At 38.0% G+C, this 20295-nt stretch overlaps 1 protein-coding gene across 2 annotated transcripts in view; it reads left to right on the forward strand.

Annotated features, from left to right (window-relative positions):
• The window catches only part of gfra2b (GDNF family receptor alpha 2b), a 116294-nt gene that overhangs the window by 59414 nt on the left and 36585 nt on the right, over positions 1-20295 (forward strand). For both annotated transcript variants that reach the window (XR_003596529.1, XM_028025523.1), the window contains exons 4-5: positions 9309-9508; positions 11842-12029. Coding sequence is in view for 1 of the 2 variants with exons in the window: in XM_028025523.1 (XP_027881324.1) it covers positions 9309-9508; positions 11842-12029 (388 nt within the window). In the remaining variant the exon portion in view is untranslated. The remainder of the gene's footprint in view (positions 1-9308; positions 9509-11841; positions 12030-20295) is intronic.

Here is a 20295-nt window from a genome sequence, read left to right on the forward strand (position 1 = left end):
GTGATAATTTATATTTTTGAAAGACAATTTAGTTTTTCAAAGATATCATTGTTGTTAGTTTATAAATCACTGAACAGTTTAGCACCACAATACAAAGATCTGCTGGTGTTGTATCAACCTTCCAGACCTCTCAGGTCTTCTGGTTCTGGTTCTGCTCTGTATCCAAAACCAGAACCAAACATGGAGAAGCAGCATTCACCTTCTATGTACCACAGCAGAGACATTGGTACATAGACGCTGAATGCTCTATGTACCAATAGAAGCATTGGTACAAGATCTGGAGCAAACTTCTAGAAAACTAGAAAACAGCCAAAACACTGAGTTCCTTTAAATCTAGACTAAAACCTACTTGTTTAGAGTTGCTTTGAAACATAATCAATGAAACATTAACCAACATTGTGATGTGTAACGATGACACTTGACAATTGTTGACTGTGTGTTCTACAACCCTGTAATTTTTGTGTGTTTTATGTTGTAAAGCCCTTTGAACTGCCTTGTAGCTGAAATGTGCTGAACAAATAAACTTGACTGATTGATCATAATCCATTTTATTTCAGTTGCTGTGTTTTATTTTGGATATATAAAATTTCTTCCACTTCCAGTATAAAGTGTTCTTTACAAAATTAGTTTATTGGTCATTGAGACGTTGATCTTGCATTATTAGGCCATTAGCAATATGTTACCTGGAAATAATCTCCAAAAACCAATATTATCATTTATGGCAATCATTTCTTGGACAATCTATTGTCCAATAGGGTTTGTTTTTGTGGCCATCTTTATCTCACTGCTCAGCAGGAGTCAGTCTTGGACTTCCTTTAAGCGTCTTCAGTGCAGATCAACGTTTCACTGGTAAACTGTCAATGATCCAGAAAACGATTCCTTCTGACACATTCAGTGTGGTAATAATTACACTGACCAGGAGATTTCTGCTCAGCAGCTTCACCTGAGTTCACAAAACAGCAGATTATATTCAGCCAGAGCAAAAACAGAAAAAAAGCTTATTACAGAGAAATATATTTAGATATGCTCAATTTAGAGCAGAATATGGACATTGAGAATACTGTACTTACTTTCATATTAAGTAATCTGATGCTACAATTTAGTAATTTCAATGAATCATTTAGATCTGTTGCTATAGACCTTACAGTGAAGCAGAGAGTCGACTTAAACTATTAAGATGAAGATCTGGGATCATTTAGAGAGGAAGAACCTTCAGGAATAAAAGGTTCACCGAGTATAAAATGTTGATTAAATATCCAATCAAAATCTATCACATCTTCTTCTCTGCATCGCTGCACTGCTTATTACAGCAAGAGGGAAGTCAATAACATATCACTGTAAATCACAGGGAAAACATTGTGAACATCATCTGTGATAATGGAACATTGAGAAACATCAGCACTGTTGTCAAAGACAAAGACAGCATCTGTTTTCACATATCTATCCAGCAATCTGATGGACCTTTACAGTTCCAGTCAGCAGCTCTCCTCTCTTCCTCTCCTGTAGCAGATCTTTCTGTCATTTCTGACTTCCAGTAGATCCACTTGGGTATAAATAATTAATCTGCTTAATCAATCAAAATCGATTCATGGTTGACCAGAGGAGGAACACATGTCTTTGTTCTGAAAGAAAACAGTTTAGGAGAAAGTCTGTGTTTTAAGTAAAAATGATAATATCTGAACATCTGGTTCTCATTTTCCATTCTTTTCTTTTCATTAATTTGTAGCTTTTTCTACCAGCTCAAGAAAAATACAAAAAGTAATTCACCCCTTGTGTACTTTTCTTAACTTGATTTTTATAGTGTTTGTGTTTTAACGCTACAAATAATTTGCAAAGGTTCTACACAGTTTATTAATGTGGCTGTTAAGTAGCAGACAAGGACAGAGTCAGCTGTGTTCATGGAGTTATAAAAAGGGACAGGATTACACCAACTAGCGGAGGAGGAGGAGGAGGAAGAGGAGGAAGAGGAGAAGGAGGATGAGAGTGAAGCAGGAACCACTAGGAAAAATGTTCCAGATTCAGTTTAAAATGTATTTTTCTTTAAGCATTTAATTATTCACAGATCTGTTATTAAATTTCATCCAGTGAGTTTTTTTTACACACTTTTCCTGATGATAGAGAGTGACTTCAATCATTTTGTTTATGTTGAGGAATGTGTTCCTATTGGATCACAAGCATGAAGACCTACTTTGTCATGAGAAATGTAAGTAAATATCATCAATAGTCATTTTCCTGTCTTTTCAACTTCTGAAAAGCCTGGATTTGACTAAGGTGCTCCAGTGATAGGAGGTTAGGATGCCGGCGTCTATTTATTGTCTTTCGTTGGGAGGTTTCATGATGAAAAAACTCTGTAGCTTTGGCAGATACCGGTGAAGTGTTCGTAGTAAAAGGAAGCCAATACTCCAAATGGATGCCACGTTTCTGCGGTGCAACGCAAAGGGTGAACCACACTTCATAAAGGATTGTGGTGGAAATACACCAATAAGTTATTTGCTGATCCTTCAATAACAAAGACCCAAAAGTATCTGAAGAAGGGAGAAGTTAGATGGCAGAGCTCAGTTCAGAGCTCAGGCTGCGCTGAACTTTTTTATTATCCATCATTTTGAATAACGGTGTCAAAAAAATTCTGTCCTAATCACCCATCAGTTTTTAAAATGATGATTATGACATTTAACTGCATTTCATTTTCATTCTGTTTAATATTAAACAAGGCTGTAAACACACAGCTACTATACAGTTTAGGGCTTTGTGTGTGTAGGCGTGTATGTGTGGGTGTGGATGGTAAAACTGACAGTACATGTTTGAATTTCTAGTATAACATGTTTTATTACAGTCGACTTTGTCAACTGTGATAAAATGCTATATCAAGCTCTACATTGCTTCTCACTGAGTAAATCCCTACATTCAGAACACACAATCAGTCGGGGTGTGTGTGCGGGGGTGTGCGTGTGTGGGCGTGCGTCTGAGAGTGTGTGTTCGGCCTAACAAGCTCCAAGGAATTTTGTGTGAATGTGTAAGATGCATCAAACACACATTTACTGTGTTGATTTTCTATTATTTAAAGATGAATTTGAATGAGGATTCACGGCTGCAGTCTCAGGAGTTTTACTGTTACTTATTTGTGTTCTATTTTTATTGAATCCATGTTTGTAATATGTTCTGTCGCAGTAGATCTATATTATTTTATCACTGCACATGACTTTTCACAGTGATCTTTTTGTTTGTGCTGTAAAGCAGTCAGGTGTGATGGGTTAGACCTGGTGACTTGTCTGTCTGTCTGGCCTCATCTTTCCTTTCTGTGCATTTGAAGTCAAATCTGACAGGCTGTCTGATGAGTTATTACATATTTCAGTCAGCAAGAATTTGTTTGCCTCCCAAATGTACATTTATGAGAGAAGTTTATGACAGTTTTGCGGCTGATGGCTCCGCTTGCTGCAAACACGTCGAGTCACATTTTTATGCAAAAACTCCTGTTTTAAATTCTGGACTAAAAATAAATAAAGTTCCAAGCAATTTACTTCTCGCATTACTCTAAGATGAAATGAAGCAACAATTTCACCCGTGGTTACCTTCTATAATCAGTGTACTGAAAGCATTTTTTTCTTCACCTGAACTCATCCTCACTTTACCCAGAGAAGCAGGGACATTATTTTCATGGCAACAGTAGAAGTTATGCAGCAGAAAACAACCTTGAGCTCAGATGACTTTTTACTGGGCTGTTTTTTTTCTGGCCTTCTCTTCTGTATTACAGTAAAAGTCAACAACGCTTGTCATTTGATACAGAGGGGGCAAAAATGTTCTTTTCTTCCTACCTGTCAATACTTAACATACTTGAAATGAATATATCTATATCTGTTACAGTGCACAACTACATATGCAAATGAGATTTAAATTCTGTTTTATTTTATTGCTTTGTAATGTGTTACTTTGTATATTTATAGTTCTTTGTACCAATGACATCTTTATTTATTTATTTCGAAGAGACAATAAAATGTAAAAACAGAAAAACATAAGACAAATAATCAGCCCTTGGGAGCCAATTTTACATAATTTGTTCGAAAAAGGAGCAGGTGAGATTCAAGATTTTATGACTTCCTGCTCCTCTCATACTCATCAACATACAAACATTTAAATCTCCACACACCAGATAAACTCTGCTACTCATCCTTAAATGTACAATTATTTATACATTTTTAATATCAACAATAGCATTTTTGGTCTTTGAGACAGCCGTCCTATACAACATATTTCCTAATAAGCTTGGTTTTAAACTATTTTTTAAAGTTGGTTTATATACTTTGTTTGAGCTCATCATTTAGTTCATTCCAAACCAACCTAACACACCGATGCCAGATAAAACAAAGACCGAGGTGTTTGGATACATTGACGAAGGAGTTCATTTAAAGGTGGTGCTACTACTTACAGATGCATAAAGTAGACTGAATAATGAATAAAGAGGAGCCCCTCCTCTGATCAGCTCTCCCTTAAATCAGCCACCAGATGGCTTCACAATTGTGTGTTGAAGATACATTTTTTTTAATTTCATATCAAAAGTAGCTTTGAAAGGATGAAGCTGGCTGAGATTTAAGCTACATTCACACAGCAGGTCTTGAGGCTCAATTCCAAGTAATTCTGAAGACATTGTCCGAAAGAAACAAAAACAAACCATTAACCTCCTACTACTTCCTGTCGTCTTCTTTGGCGTTTTCATCAGTGGTAACATCCGGTGACTGATCACATGACTTGTGTGATGTGAAAAAAATGTTTTGATCCGGCTGAAAAACCACATCATCAAAAGTATCTAAAAAAATCTAATCATGTCCTCGTGATGCAACTTGACCACATGTAAGTTACTTTCTACTTACGAGACTTTTAACAATATTTTAAGTTTTATCTCTAGTTTCTGACACTGAGTACAAAAAACCACAATAAATTCAAACTTCTTATGCTGAGTTCTTATGTTTTATGCTCATTATTCATCCCATACTGCAAATAGTACAATTCAAACAAAAGCCCAGAGATAGATTACATTCATAAGGTCAATGCATTTCCTGACCAGAACTTGATGCAGTTTAGAACAGCACACAGTGAAACCATAACTGCCTGTTGGGTAATTGCAAAGTAATATTTAATTGGTTTCAATTATAGAAGGCTGACCTTTTCAAATAGCATCTAGCCCAGTGGATCCATATCATTACATGGCAGATGAGACTCACTTCATTATGTGCATCAGAAAATAATTATTTTTTTCCCCTCACAAAATAAATTGTAAAATTGATTCCTCTCAGTACAGTCATGTGTCAAATGGCAACATTTTTATGACAGATGGACAGAGTGATGTTAGAGTCAGACATAACTTGTTATTTGCTTTAACAGTGTGAGCTTTGTGGGCCTGGCTACATTGCCACCTGCCTTCACTTCTTACAGCACCAGTAGAAATCTGTAAACCAAAACCTGGAGGCACTGTTTGTATTTTTACATGGGGCTCTCTTGTGTAGTTGTGCGCAATTAATGTCTTACTGGCAATGCAGAATTCCATCAATGTCTTTGTTCTGATTGGACAGAGGCACGTTTTCCTGAGGGAATTAAGACAACAACTAATCCAAGGTGGACCAAGACCAAAGTGGGTGTTTGCCATCTTAAAACACTTGTTTATTAACTTTTACAGTTCTGTCACTGTTGTGTTATGAATTACAGTATATTATTTACACCAACCTACAGGGTTCCTTCATGTTTCAACATGTGAAACAGATTGATGAGGCGGCAGGAGATATTTGCTCTCTAACAAATTTCCTCCTTTTATTTTTGCTTTTTTTTTTCTCACCCTTAAATGTTTCCAATCATTAAATAAGTCATGAAATAACTGTTTAATCATCATTTTCACAATTATCTGAAGTAAATCAAAAGAAGTCAATGACATCTATCTGGACTGGTTACATATTCATTTCTAAGACTTTAGTACTCCGGTGAGAAAGAGAACCTTCAACCGGTCAAAATGAACCCAAGAGCTCATCAGTAACCAATGACCCATCCAGGAGGTCAAAGAACAACCAGGAGCATCTAGAGCTCTGCAGAGCTCACTTGGCTCAGTTAAGGTCAGAGTTCAAGTCTCTACTAAAAGAAAGATTTGGTAAAATGACTTCCAGGAGAGTGTTCACAGGCCAAAATTACTGCTGACAAAAAAGAAAACAAAGGTCAGGAAACATCTTAGTGATCTGCAGCACTGTAGGCTTTAAAGTGGAGCAACTCATATTGTACACAGAACAGCACAATCACCTGCACACTGCTGTCTGAATGGAGCTCAGCTTGGAGTTCCTCCGTAGAGGTCGGCCCAATATTCTTACTTTGTTCCTCCTTCTGTCCCTCAAACATGCGTTCATGCTGAGGGTTTGAGCGTGTAGTGTGTCCTAATTCTCTGCTTTCATCTTTAGCACCGCCCCTTTTATGTCCTAAAAGGGGCGTGGCTACATTTGCCACATAACTGTACTGAGAGAAATCGTATGATGAGGCCTTCATACGGTCTTATCACTTATGATAAGACCATATGTAGGTGGACTTCAGTGAAGTATATTACCCATAATTCATTGCTGCATGTGATGTTTTGAATTAAAAGGCGGAAAAATGGCAATGTGCTTTTTTGTCATTACTGAATATTTAAAGAAAATTACATGGTAAGGCACACATTAGTAACAAAAAGTTTCATATGATAAACTGAAGAGGAAAAAGAATAAATTAAAAAAGAATAGCCACAAACTAACTTTGAGGAAAGTGAAACAAAATGTTAGAAATGCAAGAGGAATTTCAAATCTTAAATGAAACTAACATGTCGGTATAAAGATCAAGCTTTTACGTTGTTGCAACATTAAAGCACTTCCTTAAATAAAATGATTTCATTTATTTGTGTATTTAGGTTTTACTTCAGTGATTCAGACATGAGATTAACTTAAAAAATGTTTCAAACCTTTTTATTTTAAACTGAATAACAATCTGCAAATACCATTAAGACATTATGACCATTTCTGTGGGATTTTCAATAGTCACAGTCTCAGTATTTGGTACCTATGAAAAGTACGCATCTAAAATCACAAATCGCATCTAAAATCACAAATCGCATCTAAAATCACAAATTGCATCTAAAATCACAAATCGCATCTAAAATCACAAATTGCATCTAAAATCACAAATCTTCCTGTTTTAACGCCCATCTTTAAATGAGTCATTTTGCCTGCTCTTAGATGTGTTCTTGTGCAGATTACAGCCAAGGCAACAAGATGAAAGAGTGATGCTGTTTGAAAAGCTTCACTACTCAGGGTAGCTTTGACAGGAGGAAAAAAAGGGAATTGTGTTGCAGAGTTGACTTTGGAAACAGAAAAGTGGAAATGCATCTTTTGTTCCAATCATGTTTGCCTGGAATTGATCCAAAAAATGTCTGTAATATGCATCTAAATTGTGTAAATTGGTGTTTCCTAATTTCACAATTAGAATCAGTTTTACTGGCCAAAGCTGTGTGAGCAAATTCTTAAATTTGACTTTGTTTTCCAAGACTCACAGCAAACAGACATTAGGTATAAATATAGAAACTTTAGAGTAAGTAAAACAAAGAATGAAAGGGACAGTACGTTCATGAATGTGTATGCACAACCCTTTTTTAATAAATAGAAAAGAAAAAAAGACAAGTGGTGGTAGTGCACATGTTTTTATTGAGTTGAACACAAATACAGTTGAAATCAAATATTTGTATTCTATTGTCATGTTTGGTTTTAAGGCGAATTCCAGTGCAGGAAACCAGCAGAGCAGAACATATTTTTAATAGAAAATAAACAATGAAACATGCAGCAGAGAACAACAAAGACCAAACAGTGAGAATGGAACAGGAACAGTACTAGTTGATTCCATGGAAGAAATGACCAATGAAGAAAGGAAGCTAGACATCCACTGATGGAGTGGAGAATGACCAGGGAGCCAGAGCTGAATATCTGCACAGGGAGGCAGGTGGAGATAAGGATAGATAGAACAGAGGGAGCAGAGGAAGAGAGGTAAAGGAATGCAAAAGGCCTAAAACCAACTTCAACAAGAAACAAAAAGAAAACATGAATCTAAAGAACAAATAATAAGAATAAATGAACACACAAGGAATCAACCTAAATGACAAGTTCTAAAGAGACGACAGCGACATGCTATTGCTTATGAATCTCAAAGTCTCATTTTTTAGTCTCCCTTTAGGAGAAATGAAAAATTTGTATTAGACAACACAGAACAAACTGCAAATACAACAAAATAAGCCGTGTGAAAAGATCATGCAAAAATCTAAAAACACACCAACATTTCAGTCATCTTGATAGGTATTAGGCTTACCTAAATACAAAGAAAGAACCACAGACAATGTTTATGAGTTTTTAACTAAGCTTTTGCAAAAGGAGAAGACACAGCAAACTGTTCCTCTGAACAGTTCACCATGTGTTCTGAAACTCTGCAGTAGAATTTGCCTTTTATTAACACAAAACAAAAGCAAGGGGCCTGGTGCTGATAAGATTAGGAGCTCCCAGGAACTAACACAAACAAAAGCAGTTTTAGGACTAAGGAATCTCTACGTAGGGGGCACAGAGCATCAACAAACACAGGTTTAAGATTAAGGAAACTCTCAGAAGACCATCTTCAAAGAACATGTTTTAAGGGTTAAAGGGAGGTCATCTCTGTCTCACATACATGTTCACAATTAAGCTATAGATGACCCTTGTAACACTACTAATGTAACAATGATAATAAAATTATTCTAACACATCTCCTGTCAACTGGTCAAGATAAAAATCTTGATTAAAAGAAGTGAACAAATATTTAGTCTTTACATAACAGAGCCCTTGAGTACATTCTGCCAGACTTAAATAAAACATAATTTTTCATATGCATTTGAATGTTTTTCCTGTTTATTGATGGTCTGTTCAAAAAGCTCTTTAAAGCTGGATGTAATCAGGCTTTTGTTTTACTCCACTAATTCTCTCCTCTCTGTGGATTTCAGAAATAAAGACATCCTTCACAATATTTTGCTGGGAATAATTTCCAGGTCACTGGCAGCAGGACTGTCGAAAAAGGGGAAGAGGAGGCATAAATTAGACTAATGACATGAGCCTGATGATAATTTACACAAAATACCCCATATTTATGCAGCCAGTAATGACAATTTAACGTCAGCCAAAACACAGTTCTAAAAATGTTCAATCCTCCATTAACTCTGTCAGACAGCCCAGAAATGTGTGTTTGTGTCGGTACATCTGCCTAAATCATCTTTCATCTACATTCTCCTTGCTCAGACTCATCCTTGTTGAAGACGAGGCCCTGCTCTGAGGCAGGGAAACCCTGTAACCCCTGTGTGGATGCAGCTAAAGCCTGTTACCTGAACGAAACCTGCAGGCGCCTGCGATCAGCCTACAACATTATCTGCAGCAAGGTCACGCCCCCACAGGCCCCTGCAGCCAACCAGGAGCCATGCAGCAGGAAGAGGTGTCAGAAGGTAGGCACAGACATGTTTCATGCTAGCCTCTGAAGTTGGTGCACAATACAGTTTGAGTCAGCCACCACTACTCTGGTGTCTGATACTGAAGTTCCAGTACTGGCCTGGAGCAGTACTGGAACTTCAGATCCAGTACTGCCTTGGTGTCAAAGTAGTCAGGTAAAAACCAGCTCCTTGTTCTACACTTTGCTTCATCCAGAGGGTCTGGGCTCTCGACTGCTGGGAAACGATTGCTGCCTGGAGGCGTGGACTCTGAGATGTTAAATTTTCAATTTTAAAATTGCATCGAACTGGCACATGTGCAATGTGTCAGTTAGAGGCTGTTGGGGCTGTTGATGTTAATTCATTATTTGGGAGTGCGACCAACACAGATTGAACACCTTCGTTCACTTCCTCCGCTGCCATTGCTAAAACTACAGGCGGACTATAATTCTAAATACATGTTTTAAATACTTTGTAACTCAAATTGTATCTTTGTTTAATTATATGCCAAAACTAAAGTTATTTACTGTAGTTCCCCATCACTATCCTGCCTTCTTTTTCCTTGGATTTATGTTTTTAGTTGTGCTCTGGCTCCCTGTGTTCTGTGTTTTTGTAAGATTATTTATTTCTTTTCTCATTTTTTAAATTAACTAAGGACCACTTGCCACCTCTGTCTCCCTGCATTTGGGTCCATCATCACTCCACTACACATTATGACAGTCAGAAGGTGAATGGGATTTTTGACACTCAGTGCAGCTTACATTCAGTACAAAGTTGTTTGTCTGATGCCACTGGGGAGAAGTGTCAATCTCTTGGTGCTTTTCTCAGAAAAGTGGCCGAGTCATTTCATGTGATAATAAAAATGGGTAAATCTCCGATGGGAGCAGAGCAAGAGGTTACCTCACCATGTCTCCCACCAATCACTGTGATTTTGTTTTCACGTCATTGTTTTATATGAAACATGCTTTTGTTGTGTGAACGCAGCTCTGTCTTCCTTTGGGAAGCTGTGTGTTGGAGCAAATAGAGAGCAAACTGTTTAGACAAAAAACAAACCTTAAATAAATTGGCAACTTAGGGAAATAATTTTGTCTTCTTCCTTACACTAAATAAACGCTTAACGTTTTATTAAAACCTAAAATGTGCTTTTCCATTCAGCTCCCTGAGATTACCTTGCAGAACCATAGTGGTTCTAATATCTTGGAATATGTCTGGACCAAACTCTTTGTAAAACATCACTAGCTGAACAAGAGTCTCTTGCATCCCTTAAAAGATTTTCTCAGTGTTGTTTGTTTCTTTCTTGATTTTTTGACTTGCATATGAAAAAGTCAATAAATAAACTTAAACTTAAAAAGACTCATTAATTACATCCTAGCTCCCATTAATTGTGTAATATATTGATAATTATATTTTCCTTTCTTCAGGGTAAGACCAGAGTCTATGAAGACTGAGACAAAATCGAGACTTTCAGAATCCCACACTATGACACAATAAAATGTAAAACATGATCAAAAGTGCCTCTCAAACTGATCTGAAAAATGAGGGCAGAGTAATGAATTTTGATACTGAGGCAGATTGCTCACGTTACCTAGCTTGCTTTGCTAATATCACTTACATCTTTTTTGTGCGTTTTTTCTGAGCAGTGCAGAGAAAGACGGTCTTAGTGCTGTCAATCACACTGGTGTAACTCAACGTGCTAATAACGGAGAAACATCTGTTGATCTGCTGTAATCAGCGGCCATGTTAACTATCCTTAGCAATCATGGGTTCATTGTGAGGAACAAACTGTAGCATTGTAGACACAAAGGGGAAAGGTGGGAGCAGCACTTACAGAAGGTTGATTGACAGCACAAAGACCCTCCTCCTGACTCTGAGGTTGTTTCTGACCAAGCGGTATATTTCTGTAGATGGCAGTATGACCACAGGAAGAGGCAGAGGAGCTCAAAGTTTTTAGAGCTTATCTGCCTCATACTTTATTGTCATGACATAGTAATAGTTTTAACAAACTATGTAAAATTTATCCATCCATCCATCATGTAACACGTTTAGTCTTGCAGAGTTGTGATTTTTTTGTAATTTATTTTGACATCAGTTGTTAGAATGTTTCATTTTCCTGCTGACAGCCTCCCTACCTTTTAGTGTTGCCACTGTCATATCTTAACTGGGTTAGTTTTCCATTTTGCACGTGGGCTAAAAGTTCCAGGGCCATGAGTATTTTACAAGCCCATGTAGGTGCGTGTGTGTGTGTATGTGTGTTGTAATTAGCATCAGTTGTGTTTCCCTTCCCTCTCAGGTTGTTATTGTAAATAAGAACTGATTAATTGAAGGTTGAATGAATTTCCTCCCGGTCTCAGGCCCTGAGGCAGTTCTTTGAGCGGGTCTCTTGGGAGCTGAGCTACCCTCTGCTGTTCTGCTCCTGCCTGGACCAGGCGTGTGCTGAGCGCCGCCGCCGCACCATCATCCCGTCCTGCTCCCACCAGGAGAGGCATAAACCCACCTGCCTGGAACTCCGACGCACCTGCCGCTCTGACGTCCTGTGCAGGTGAGCCACACTCAGCAGCCAATCGGGCATCATCACACCAGCACTCATTCCCTTAACCCTGACTGAGTCTTTCTCACTGATTTTAAACATATCTTGGGAGGAACTAATCAGCAGAATCAAAAGTCAAAGAGCTTAATTGCAGCAAAATGTCCCAGCCTCTCAGGTCAAATTTGCACATTTGATTTATGACTCTTCAGAGGTTGGAAGAGGCACAAGAAGGAGCAGTTAAAGGAGCACAACAACTCTCAGTGATGGCAGCCAAGGTGCCCTTCAACTGAGAGCTGTTGGTTGTTTTTCTTTGTGTGAATAGGCTGAATGAGATTAGGGTAGAAAGGGAGGGCAACTGGAAGCCTCAAAGCTTTTAAAAAAGAAGAGCTTATTTCTGTTCAGTTGCACAGTTTTTTTTTAAATGCAGTATTTATTTTTGTAGACAACAAAAACTGACAGAGGAGAAACAGTTACAGTGAGGAACCAGTACTTCCAAATTCAGTGGGAAGGATTTGAAAAGAGGACCAGATTTTCTGCTGTTCATTGCATGAAGTATCCATCCATCCATTTTCCGTTCACCCTTGTCCCTAATGGGGTCGGGAGGGTTGCTGGTGCCTATCCCCAGCTACATTCCGGGCGAGAGGCGGGGTACACCCCGGACAGGTCGCCAGTCTGTCGCATGCATGAAGTATATAAAGCATTATTTTGACCCATGTGGAGTCCATCATCTCATATCCTGCTAAACTAACTGGCCTCCGTCAGTTTTCAATAGACCTTAAACAGGCCTTTTGTGCTCACAAGTGCTGAAACGTTGCTAAATTGAATCAATTCAGCAATTGAATGAAATGTGTCTTCTTCTCACTTTCTGAATACCTTCTGTTTAGATTCTTCAGATTATTTAGCTAAAAACATTTTATTCATGTTTTCCATTCTCTGTGTTTGCTTGGTTGAAATTTGAATGACATAATTTCTCCACAGTACTGCTGGTAACTTTAAAGCTGCAACTTCCAAAGTGTGAGAGACTTAAAGACATGTTGGCTTCTTGGAAACAAGCAATTGAAAAAACATGAATCAGTCTTTGGAAAACAACTACATGTTTTGGAAAACAACATTTTTGAGAAAGCTTATCGCTGTCAGAAGACAGTTTAATACAGTTAAACTGTTAAACTGTGTATCATAGTTTAACACAACTATGATAATTCTGGCAGGTTATAATATACAAGATTAACTTATTTTAGATGTGTCTTTTTGAGGAGTTGAAAAAACCCAGCCAGTATTTTTAGGAGCTCACCACGGGGTCACGTTAACTGAATATTTATCAAAGACGGTAACAGAAAAATCTGAAGACCATCTGTTATTTTCACAGTTTATAATTTAAACTCCTGACCACTTGATTTTTAGCTTTACGCACAGCGTACATTGTGGAGGTAACTCAATCCATCAAAAAATAAATAAAATGAAATAAAAAAATACCATCATAGTGTCATGTCAGGTCGGGACACGGTACTTAGTGCTTCTCGCTATCTGGCTGCTGAAAACATGTTGAAGAGTTATGGACCGAAGACTTTGGTCCCAGATCAGTGCAGCTGGTGCAAAAGGAAACTCCTCATTCAGGGAGTCTTTCCAACTTTTGATCACTTCACTTGGAGAAATATTCCCTGATTTCCAAACTTTGGTTAAATGTAGCTTGTAACTCCAGTCTTCAGTGTAGCTACAGAGTGTGGATTCAGCCTCCAGATCAACATCCAACCCTTGATGAAAGTCGTCTCTCTGAAGCAAAAGTCCCAAACCTCATGGCAAAAGCCTCTGCAGCAATCCCTTTGAGACGTCTGACTAGTGGCGCACAGTTCAGGTCCATGCAGACCAGGAGGAAGATGAGAGGTTGTGCGTTCAGACCACTGCAGGTCAATCATTCAGAATTTAAGGGCACATTTCAATGTTTAACTGCAGCTACTGAGACAACAGTCATTGTGCAGAACAAAGTTGCATGTTGATGTGAGGTGGCACCTTGTGGATTCTCTGTTCAGCTTGTTCAGACTCAGCATTAATTAAACCGAATGAAAATTAAATGCATTCATATATGTCATAGTAATTTCAAAAATGCTATTGAAGAAAGTTAAAATTGGGTAAAACTAGATTTTGATCATTTCAGTCAGAATAATGGACAACTAAAAAGGCTAGAGCAGCCTGAGGAGTTCATTCTGCCTGCAGGTCTGATGGTTTAGCCTCTGTCTGTCTGTCTGTCTGTCTGTCTGGCTGGAATCATTCCCTTAAAGCTCTCTTTTCCTTTGCAGATTTCCAGGATTTTGCTCTCTGGTGTTTAGATTTCAAGTCAGTAATTAGAAACGGAAAATGCTTGTAAAGATGTGTTTTCCATCTGCACTTAGTTGCTCTAGATCAATGGCTGTTGATGGCTCTAATAACTCAGGACAGGCTTTAAAAGCTGTGGGATCTTCATCAGCATGTGTGGGAGTCAGAGTCAAACTCTGTGATCTTCTAATGTCTTCTGAATAAATATGTATCACCTCCCTGCAGCAAAGGGCCCGCTCTCACAGAGAAGGTTAAGCACTTAATACATTCGCTTTCTGAGTACACTTAGGCTGGGTGCGTTTTTAACAGTTTTGCAAATCATTTTGTAAATACATGGTAATAAATTAAAATCATAATTGAATCTGCCTTGAAACACAGGAAATAACTTGATTAAAAAGTAATTTCCAGTCATTTTGGCATTTGTGGGAAATTGAGAAGAATTTTATTTCTAAATAGGGACACTGACTGTGTCTCTACCAAGTTTCAGAGTAGATTTTGATTTAAGTGTTTATTGATTTAAGTATCGATAATATTATGTGCAATTAATGTCTGCAGTTTTGTTTCATTTGTACATTTTATGTATTTAAACCCTCTATTTTTTGTGAACTAATTTAGGTTTGTGTTACCTTATTTTCAGTTCTGACAGCATTTTTAGGGGCTTTATAAAGACATGCCCACAATAAATGGCTGTTGATACCAAGAACTCTCAAGAGGAGTAACACCAGGCTTTGTTTGGATGCTGTAAAAGAATCAAAAACTGTCACAAGCAAACATCATATAAGATCCAACCATAAAGACCAGCCAAGATTCTGATGGTGTGAGTAACAATCCAACATGCTGTTCTGCCTGAAAGGAGTTCCTAAAAGACTTAACATCCACATTTGATTTTCCTATTGTTACATATGTAGAGCTTGATTGAATATTAAAGTCAAATTCAGCAAAAGTAAACTATAATCTTGCACAGCAAGGGGGTCCATCACATTCAACAGCCACTTTAAGCTGAGTGATGGGGCTGTTAACACGTCCACATATTTATTTATTTTAATGAATATTGCCTATTATGTCACAGAATAATAATAAATCTTACCTTCTAATAGATATTTAAAAAATATATATTTTCCCTTTTGATTGGGTTTATTTATTCAAGTTGTTTTAACTGAATAAATAAAAGAATAAAATAAGAATGAAGTTAAATGTAGCAGAGCTTGTGTGGAGAACCAGGAAACGTACCTGACAGGTGTTCCTCAGGGCCCACCCACTCCCACAGCAAAACTCCACAGACCTCACACAGAACACAATAACTACAGTCAGAACTACAGCGTGGAAAAGAATGTCAGCCATGTTTTTGGGTGCTGAAGAGCTTTGGACATTAAAATCTCACAGTTGTACGCAGTTGCTGGTGTTACCGTAGAGACAATTCAGTGAAACTGACTTATTGGTACTGCAACGTCTATTGAACGATGTGCAACATATGAAACAGCTCTGATAAGAGTTACAGTGGATACTTAGCACTCAAATACAATCCTGTTGGAAACAGACATCTGATCTGAGCACATGTATCGCAAAGAACAAACTATGGCTGAACATAGTTCTAGTGTAAGGTTGAGACTAAGGCAGAAAAAAACTATCATTTTAATCTAATCAGATAAAAAAAAACAAAAAAACTGGCACATTCGGCAGACTTTTTATTTTACCGCTTCAGTTGTGTTTTTACAATATTAGAAAAACGTAAAAAGAAAAACAACAACAAAAAAACAAATAAACTAAAGTTTCAATTCCTCTCTTAATAAGAAAATAATGCATTGACTAACTGCATTATTATTGAACACTTGATCATTTGTGGCAAAGGATTCATCTGCAGCTAAATTAAACCTGCTGACACCAACTTGTGACAAGCTGCACCTTTTCTGCTTGACTTATCAATACAGTTCAGGGCTGATCTGGTCATTATTTTTTGACTAATCAATTAGTAACAGATAACCAAAGATGCTGAACAGAATATTTTGGTTTTGCAAATTCTGAAGCTTGACCTTCCCTTAGCCGTACAGATGTGACAGGAAGTCACACCTGTATGTTTTTTTGGGTAGAAAATATTTACCAAAATAAAGATTTTTTATTTTTCTTCATGTAAAAATACGTATTTTTTTGTACAGTTTTAGAATAATTATTGCTCTGAGTGTGTTCTTTCAACAAATGGTCCTATTTGAGTCTGTGTTTTCCAGTTAACAATCAATTGATTACTAAATTACATTGAAGATTATTTCAATAATCGATTCATAATGATTAGTTTGATCAATCGTTTTATCTCTATAATGATAGTCAATACATCTGAATTTGAATTTGTGTTTTTAGCATCACATGTTGTTTCCAGTCCTTAAGTAAAGAAGACAGAATGATGAAAGCACAACTGAAGGAGTTAGCTTAAATTGCCAGCTGTGCTGCTGTTAGTGTGTTTTTCTCCTTTGTGCTTAAATGAATGTGTGTGTTGTGTTCGGCATTTAACATTGCTTTGTGTTTTTTGCTCAGAGTGGATATTTTTAATGGAAACAGATGAGTGATAGGCAGAAGAGGAAGCTAAAAGCAGATGCTCATTCGTTCCCAAACCAACATGAGCGGCTCCCTTCAGGTAGACAACAAAGCCCCGTGTGACAGATAACAGCTTCGCCCTGAGTGTGGAGCATGACTCATGTTTTATTGTCTGGAAAAGGAAGCTCAAAGTAAACTCCTTCAACTTTTAGCCCCCATTAACCTCAAATGGGTTTTGAAGAGCTGCATAAATCCTACAGGTCTGTGGGGACTTTCCGGCGCAGGAGGGTGTCCAGCTCCTGCTGAGGCTGAGAGCAGGCAGGACGACGCAGCTGCGGGGAATCACTCTGACTGACACACACAGTAATTAAATACAATCACTGTAAGGAGTAATGCATAAGGAACTTACGGACAGCAAGAAAAGTTTTTTTTCGTTTCGTTTCTTTTGTTTGTTTTTTTTTACAAAGAAGTTCATTAGCATATTAAGTAGAGCCTACGTCACACCTGTTGCTAATCTTCAATAAAAGCAGAATGAAATAGCAGTACTGTCAACGTTCCACTTGAGAAGGTTCAATTAGGGTGTGAACAGTATTATCATCCTAAACCTCATTGTTTGACAACCGATTTTTAGTTCTCCAACTAAATAACTATATTCTCACATATTCTGGGTGCTTGCTGCTGTCCTTTCAACCCAAACCATTCAAACCTTCTCAATCAAGCTTCTCACATCCCTCACTTTAACTTTGACAAACCTCAACACACGCCACACCTCAATGGAGCAATCATTCCTCAACAGCTGAGGGCCCAGATGCTCTGGATGAAGCAAAGTGTAGTTTTACCAGGTTCCCAACTGCCCAGATCGCCTCAAAAGCTTCCTAAGATGGGCGTATAGGGCACCCCTGCTCTAGATGATCTTCTGCTGCAGTGTGGTGTTTCACTTCGTTTTGAATGTGTAGAACTCCTGTAGAACTATGGAAGACTTTCTACCATATTCTTAACTACACTATTCTGTGTTTGTTAGACAGTTGAGACCGTTTCTCTGTATTTTTTCAGCTCCAAACCCTCTGCAGTCATGTCAGACCTGATAGCAGATATCTTATTCTCCAACATGGCCAGACGGTCAACAAGCTTTCGCTCAGGGAGGTTAATAGGTCACTCTGAAGAGACCCCTCGACTCTCAGAAAGCCTGTTGCCTTTGGGTCTACATTCCCCCTACCGCGACCCTTCACTCGAGGCCGAGGCTGGAGTTGGAGTTGAAGGTCATGTGGTTAAAATGTCGTTTGCCGCCCTTTTCATCATTGCCATCTGCAATAATGTGGCAGTTTATGAAATGTAAAATTTCCAAGTTTTTAGACTGTCTCAGAAAAAAACACTTTTTACATAGTTTTTCTGCAGTGCTCCAAACACATCTAGTCCTGATAATCGCTGAACAGTTCCCCATAAAAGTTTTATGATAATTCATTAAAGTTGATTTAATGTACAAATTCTCAAGATATACTTTGTCTGCTAATGAAAGCAGCTAACTCTTTCTTCTCCAAGAAGCAATGTCTAATACACAGCCAAATGTAATGAAAATGGTTTAAGATGACAAGAATAAATTATTTTAGAGCATCAATTATGTTTTATTTTTGAGGAGCAGTATGACCTTCACCTTGTTCATGAGACAATGGACCATCGTTACCCTTACAGACTCACTGATGGAGTCATGGGGATTTGAATTCTGTCCTTGTGTGCTGACAAGGCCCAATACTTATCCTTGCCATATTATCCCACAACAATTGTTATGATATTATAGAGGTGCAACATGTGGGAGAACCTGTGGGAGTTTTTGGGCACATGGATGTATTTCAGTTCATTTTGTATTTTCAATTAGAAACGTAAAAAATCTGACATGTGTATTCAAAGAGAACACAATAGCAGCACACAGCAGCGTGTTTTGCTTAGGAAAGCTTAGGGTCTCATTGTCGGTATGGACATTGATGACCATCAACAAGCACTGCAGCAGTTCAGCCTGTATGGAGCAGAGAAGGCATCTGTTGGTTCTAATAAGGCTGAGGCTGTGGTCCTAAACTGGGAAAAGCAGCAGTGCTCCCTCTGGGCCAGGGATGAATCTCTGCATCTAAAGAAATCCGCTCAACTTTCTTGACATCTTGTTTGAGAGTAACGGCAGAATGGAGATAGTTCAATGGATCAGGGCTCTTTGAGTGATGCTGAGGGTTTTGTTTCAGTTTGTGGTAATTTACTCATCTGTCTGTTTTCAAGCAGTCCGTAATAATAATAATAATAATAATAATAATAATAATAATAATAATAATAATAGCACATTGACCCTGACAGTTGATTAAGACTGTGGACTTGTCTATCCTAAATGATCACTGTTTTCCATCTACAACTTTCACTACATTGAAATTTTTTTATTTTGAGAATTTCCTAATGTAAGGTGACCTTGACAGTCTTTAGAGGTATCAATATAAAAATATATATTCTAATTGTTATTACCAGATGATGAGGCTTGGGGATCTGTTCAGAATGTTCCCTGGTGGTCAGTGTTTGGCTACTCACTGCTCGTCCCTCTGCAGACGGATAACCTGCTTCCTGCTCAGGTCCCTAATGAGGAGCTGAAGGGCGTCACGGCGTCTAGAATGCTGTCCTCAACCTGTTAACCCAACGACACAATTATGAATAAGTAGACACTGAAGGTATTGTAGAACAGCCTGTCTGTGGATACTAATCCAGCTGAAGCTCTGCTTTAGCGGCTGTATTGTGCAGGTTGGATGGAAAGTTGAGGAAATGACTGTGATCTGGTTGTAATACATGGTTCTAAGCTGTGCTAAAATATGCCACTGATAATAATGATGTTGGATTTACCAAAAGTGCCCCATGCTAAATTGATAAAGTATATTGTCTCTGTGCTTGTCCCATAATAAATATTGTGGTATGATGCAGGTCTATCTATTATCTGGACGTGCAAAGTGCAGAATTTCTCCTATTGGAGAAATCGGAAACATTGGAATTTATAATCAAGTTGTGACAGTTTAATTTATGGTAGATTTTCTTACTGTGAAGTAACAGAGATTTACAGACATAATTCACCTAAAACTCATCTGTAAATGAAACCTGATGAAACAGATCTGAGAATCCATGCAGGGAATGCAGGCCGGACTTTGAGACGTCCTCACTCAGTGAAGAGAGGAAGCCCTTTTCAAGATGACATTAAACTTTTCACAGTTGATTTAATAGATTTTTTGACTTTGTCTGTCCACACAACTAAAGGAGGGTGATCTGCCAGAAGTGCCTGCTGATTACCTTGAGGAGATGTCTGCAGCACTCCCACACAATTACCGGAGGACTGAGGCGCAGTTGCTGCCTCTTGTGAGCAGAGAAAAAAAGTGTTCAGTCATTACTGAATGACAACAGTTCAGAAAAGGACAATGTGAGAGAA

The sequence above is a fragment of the Xiphophorus couchianus genome, chromosome 8 (genome assembly GCF_001444195.1).
Source record: "Xiphophorus couchianus chromosome 8, X_couchianus-1.0, whole genome shotgun sequence".
In the NCBI taxonomy this organism is placed as follows: domain Eukaryota; kingdom Metazoa; phylum Chordata; class Actinopteri; order Cyprinodontiformes; family Poeciliidae; genus Xiphophorus; species Xiphophorus couchianus.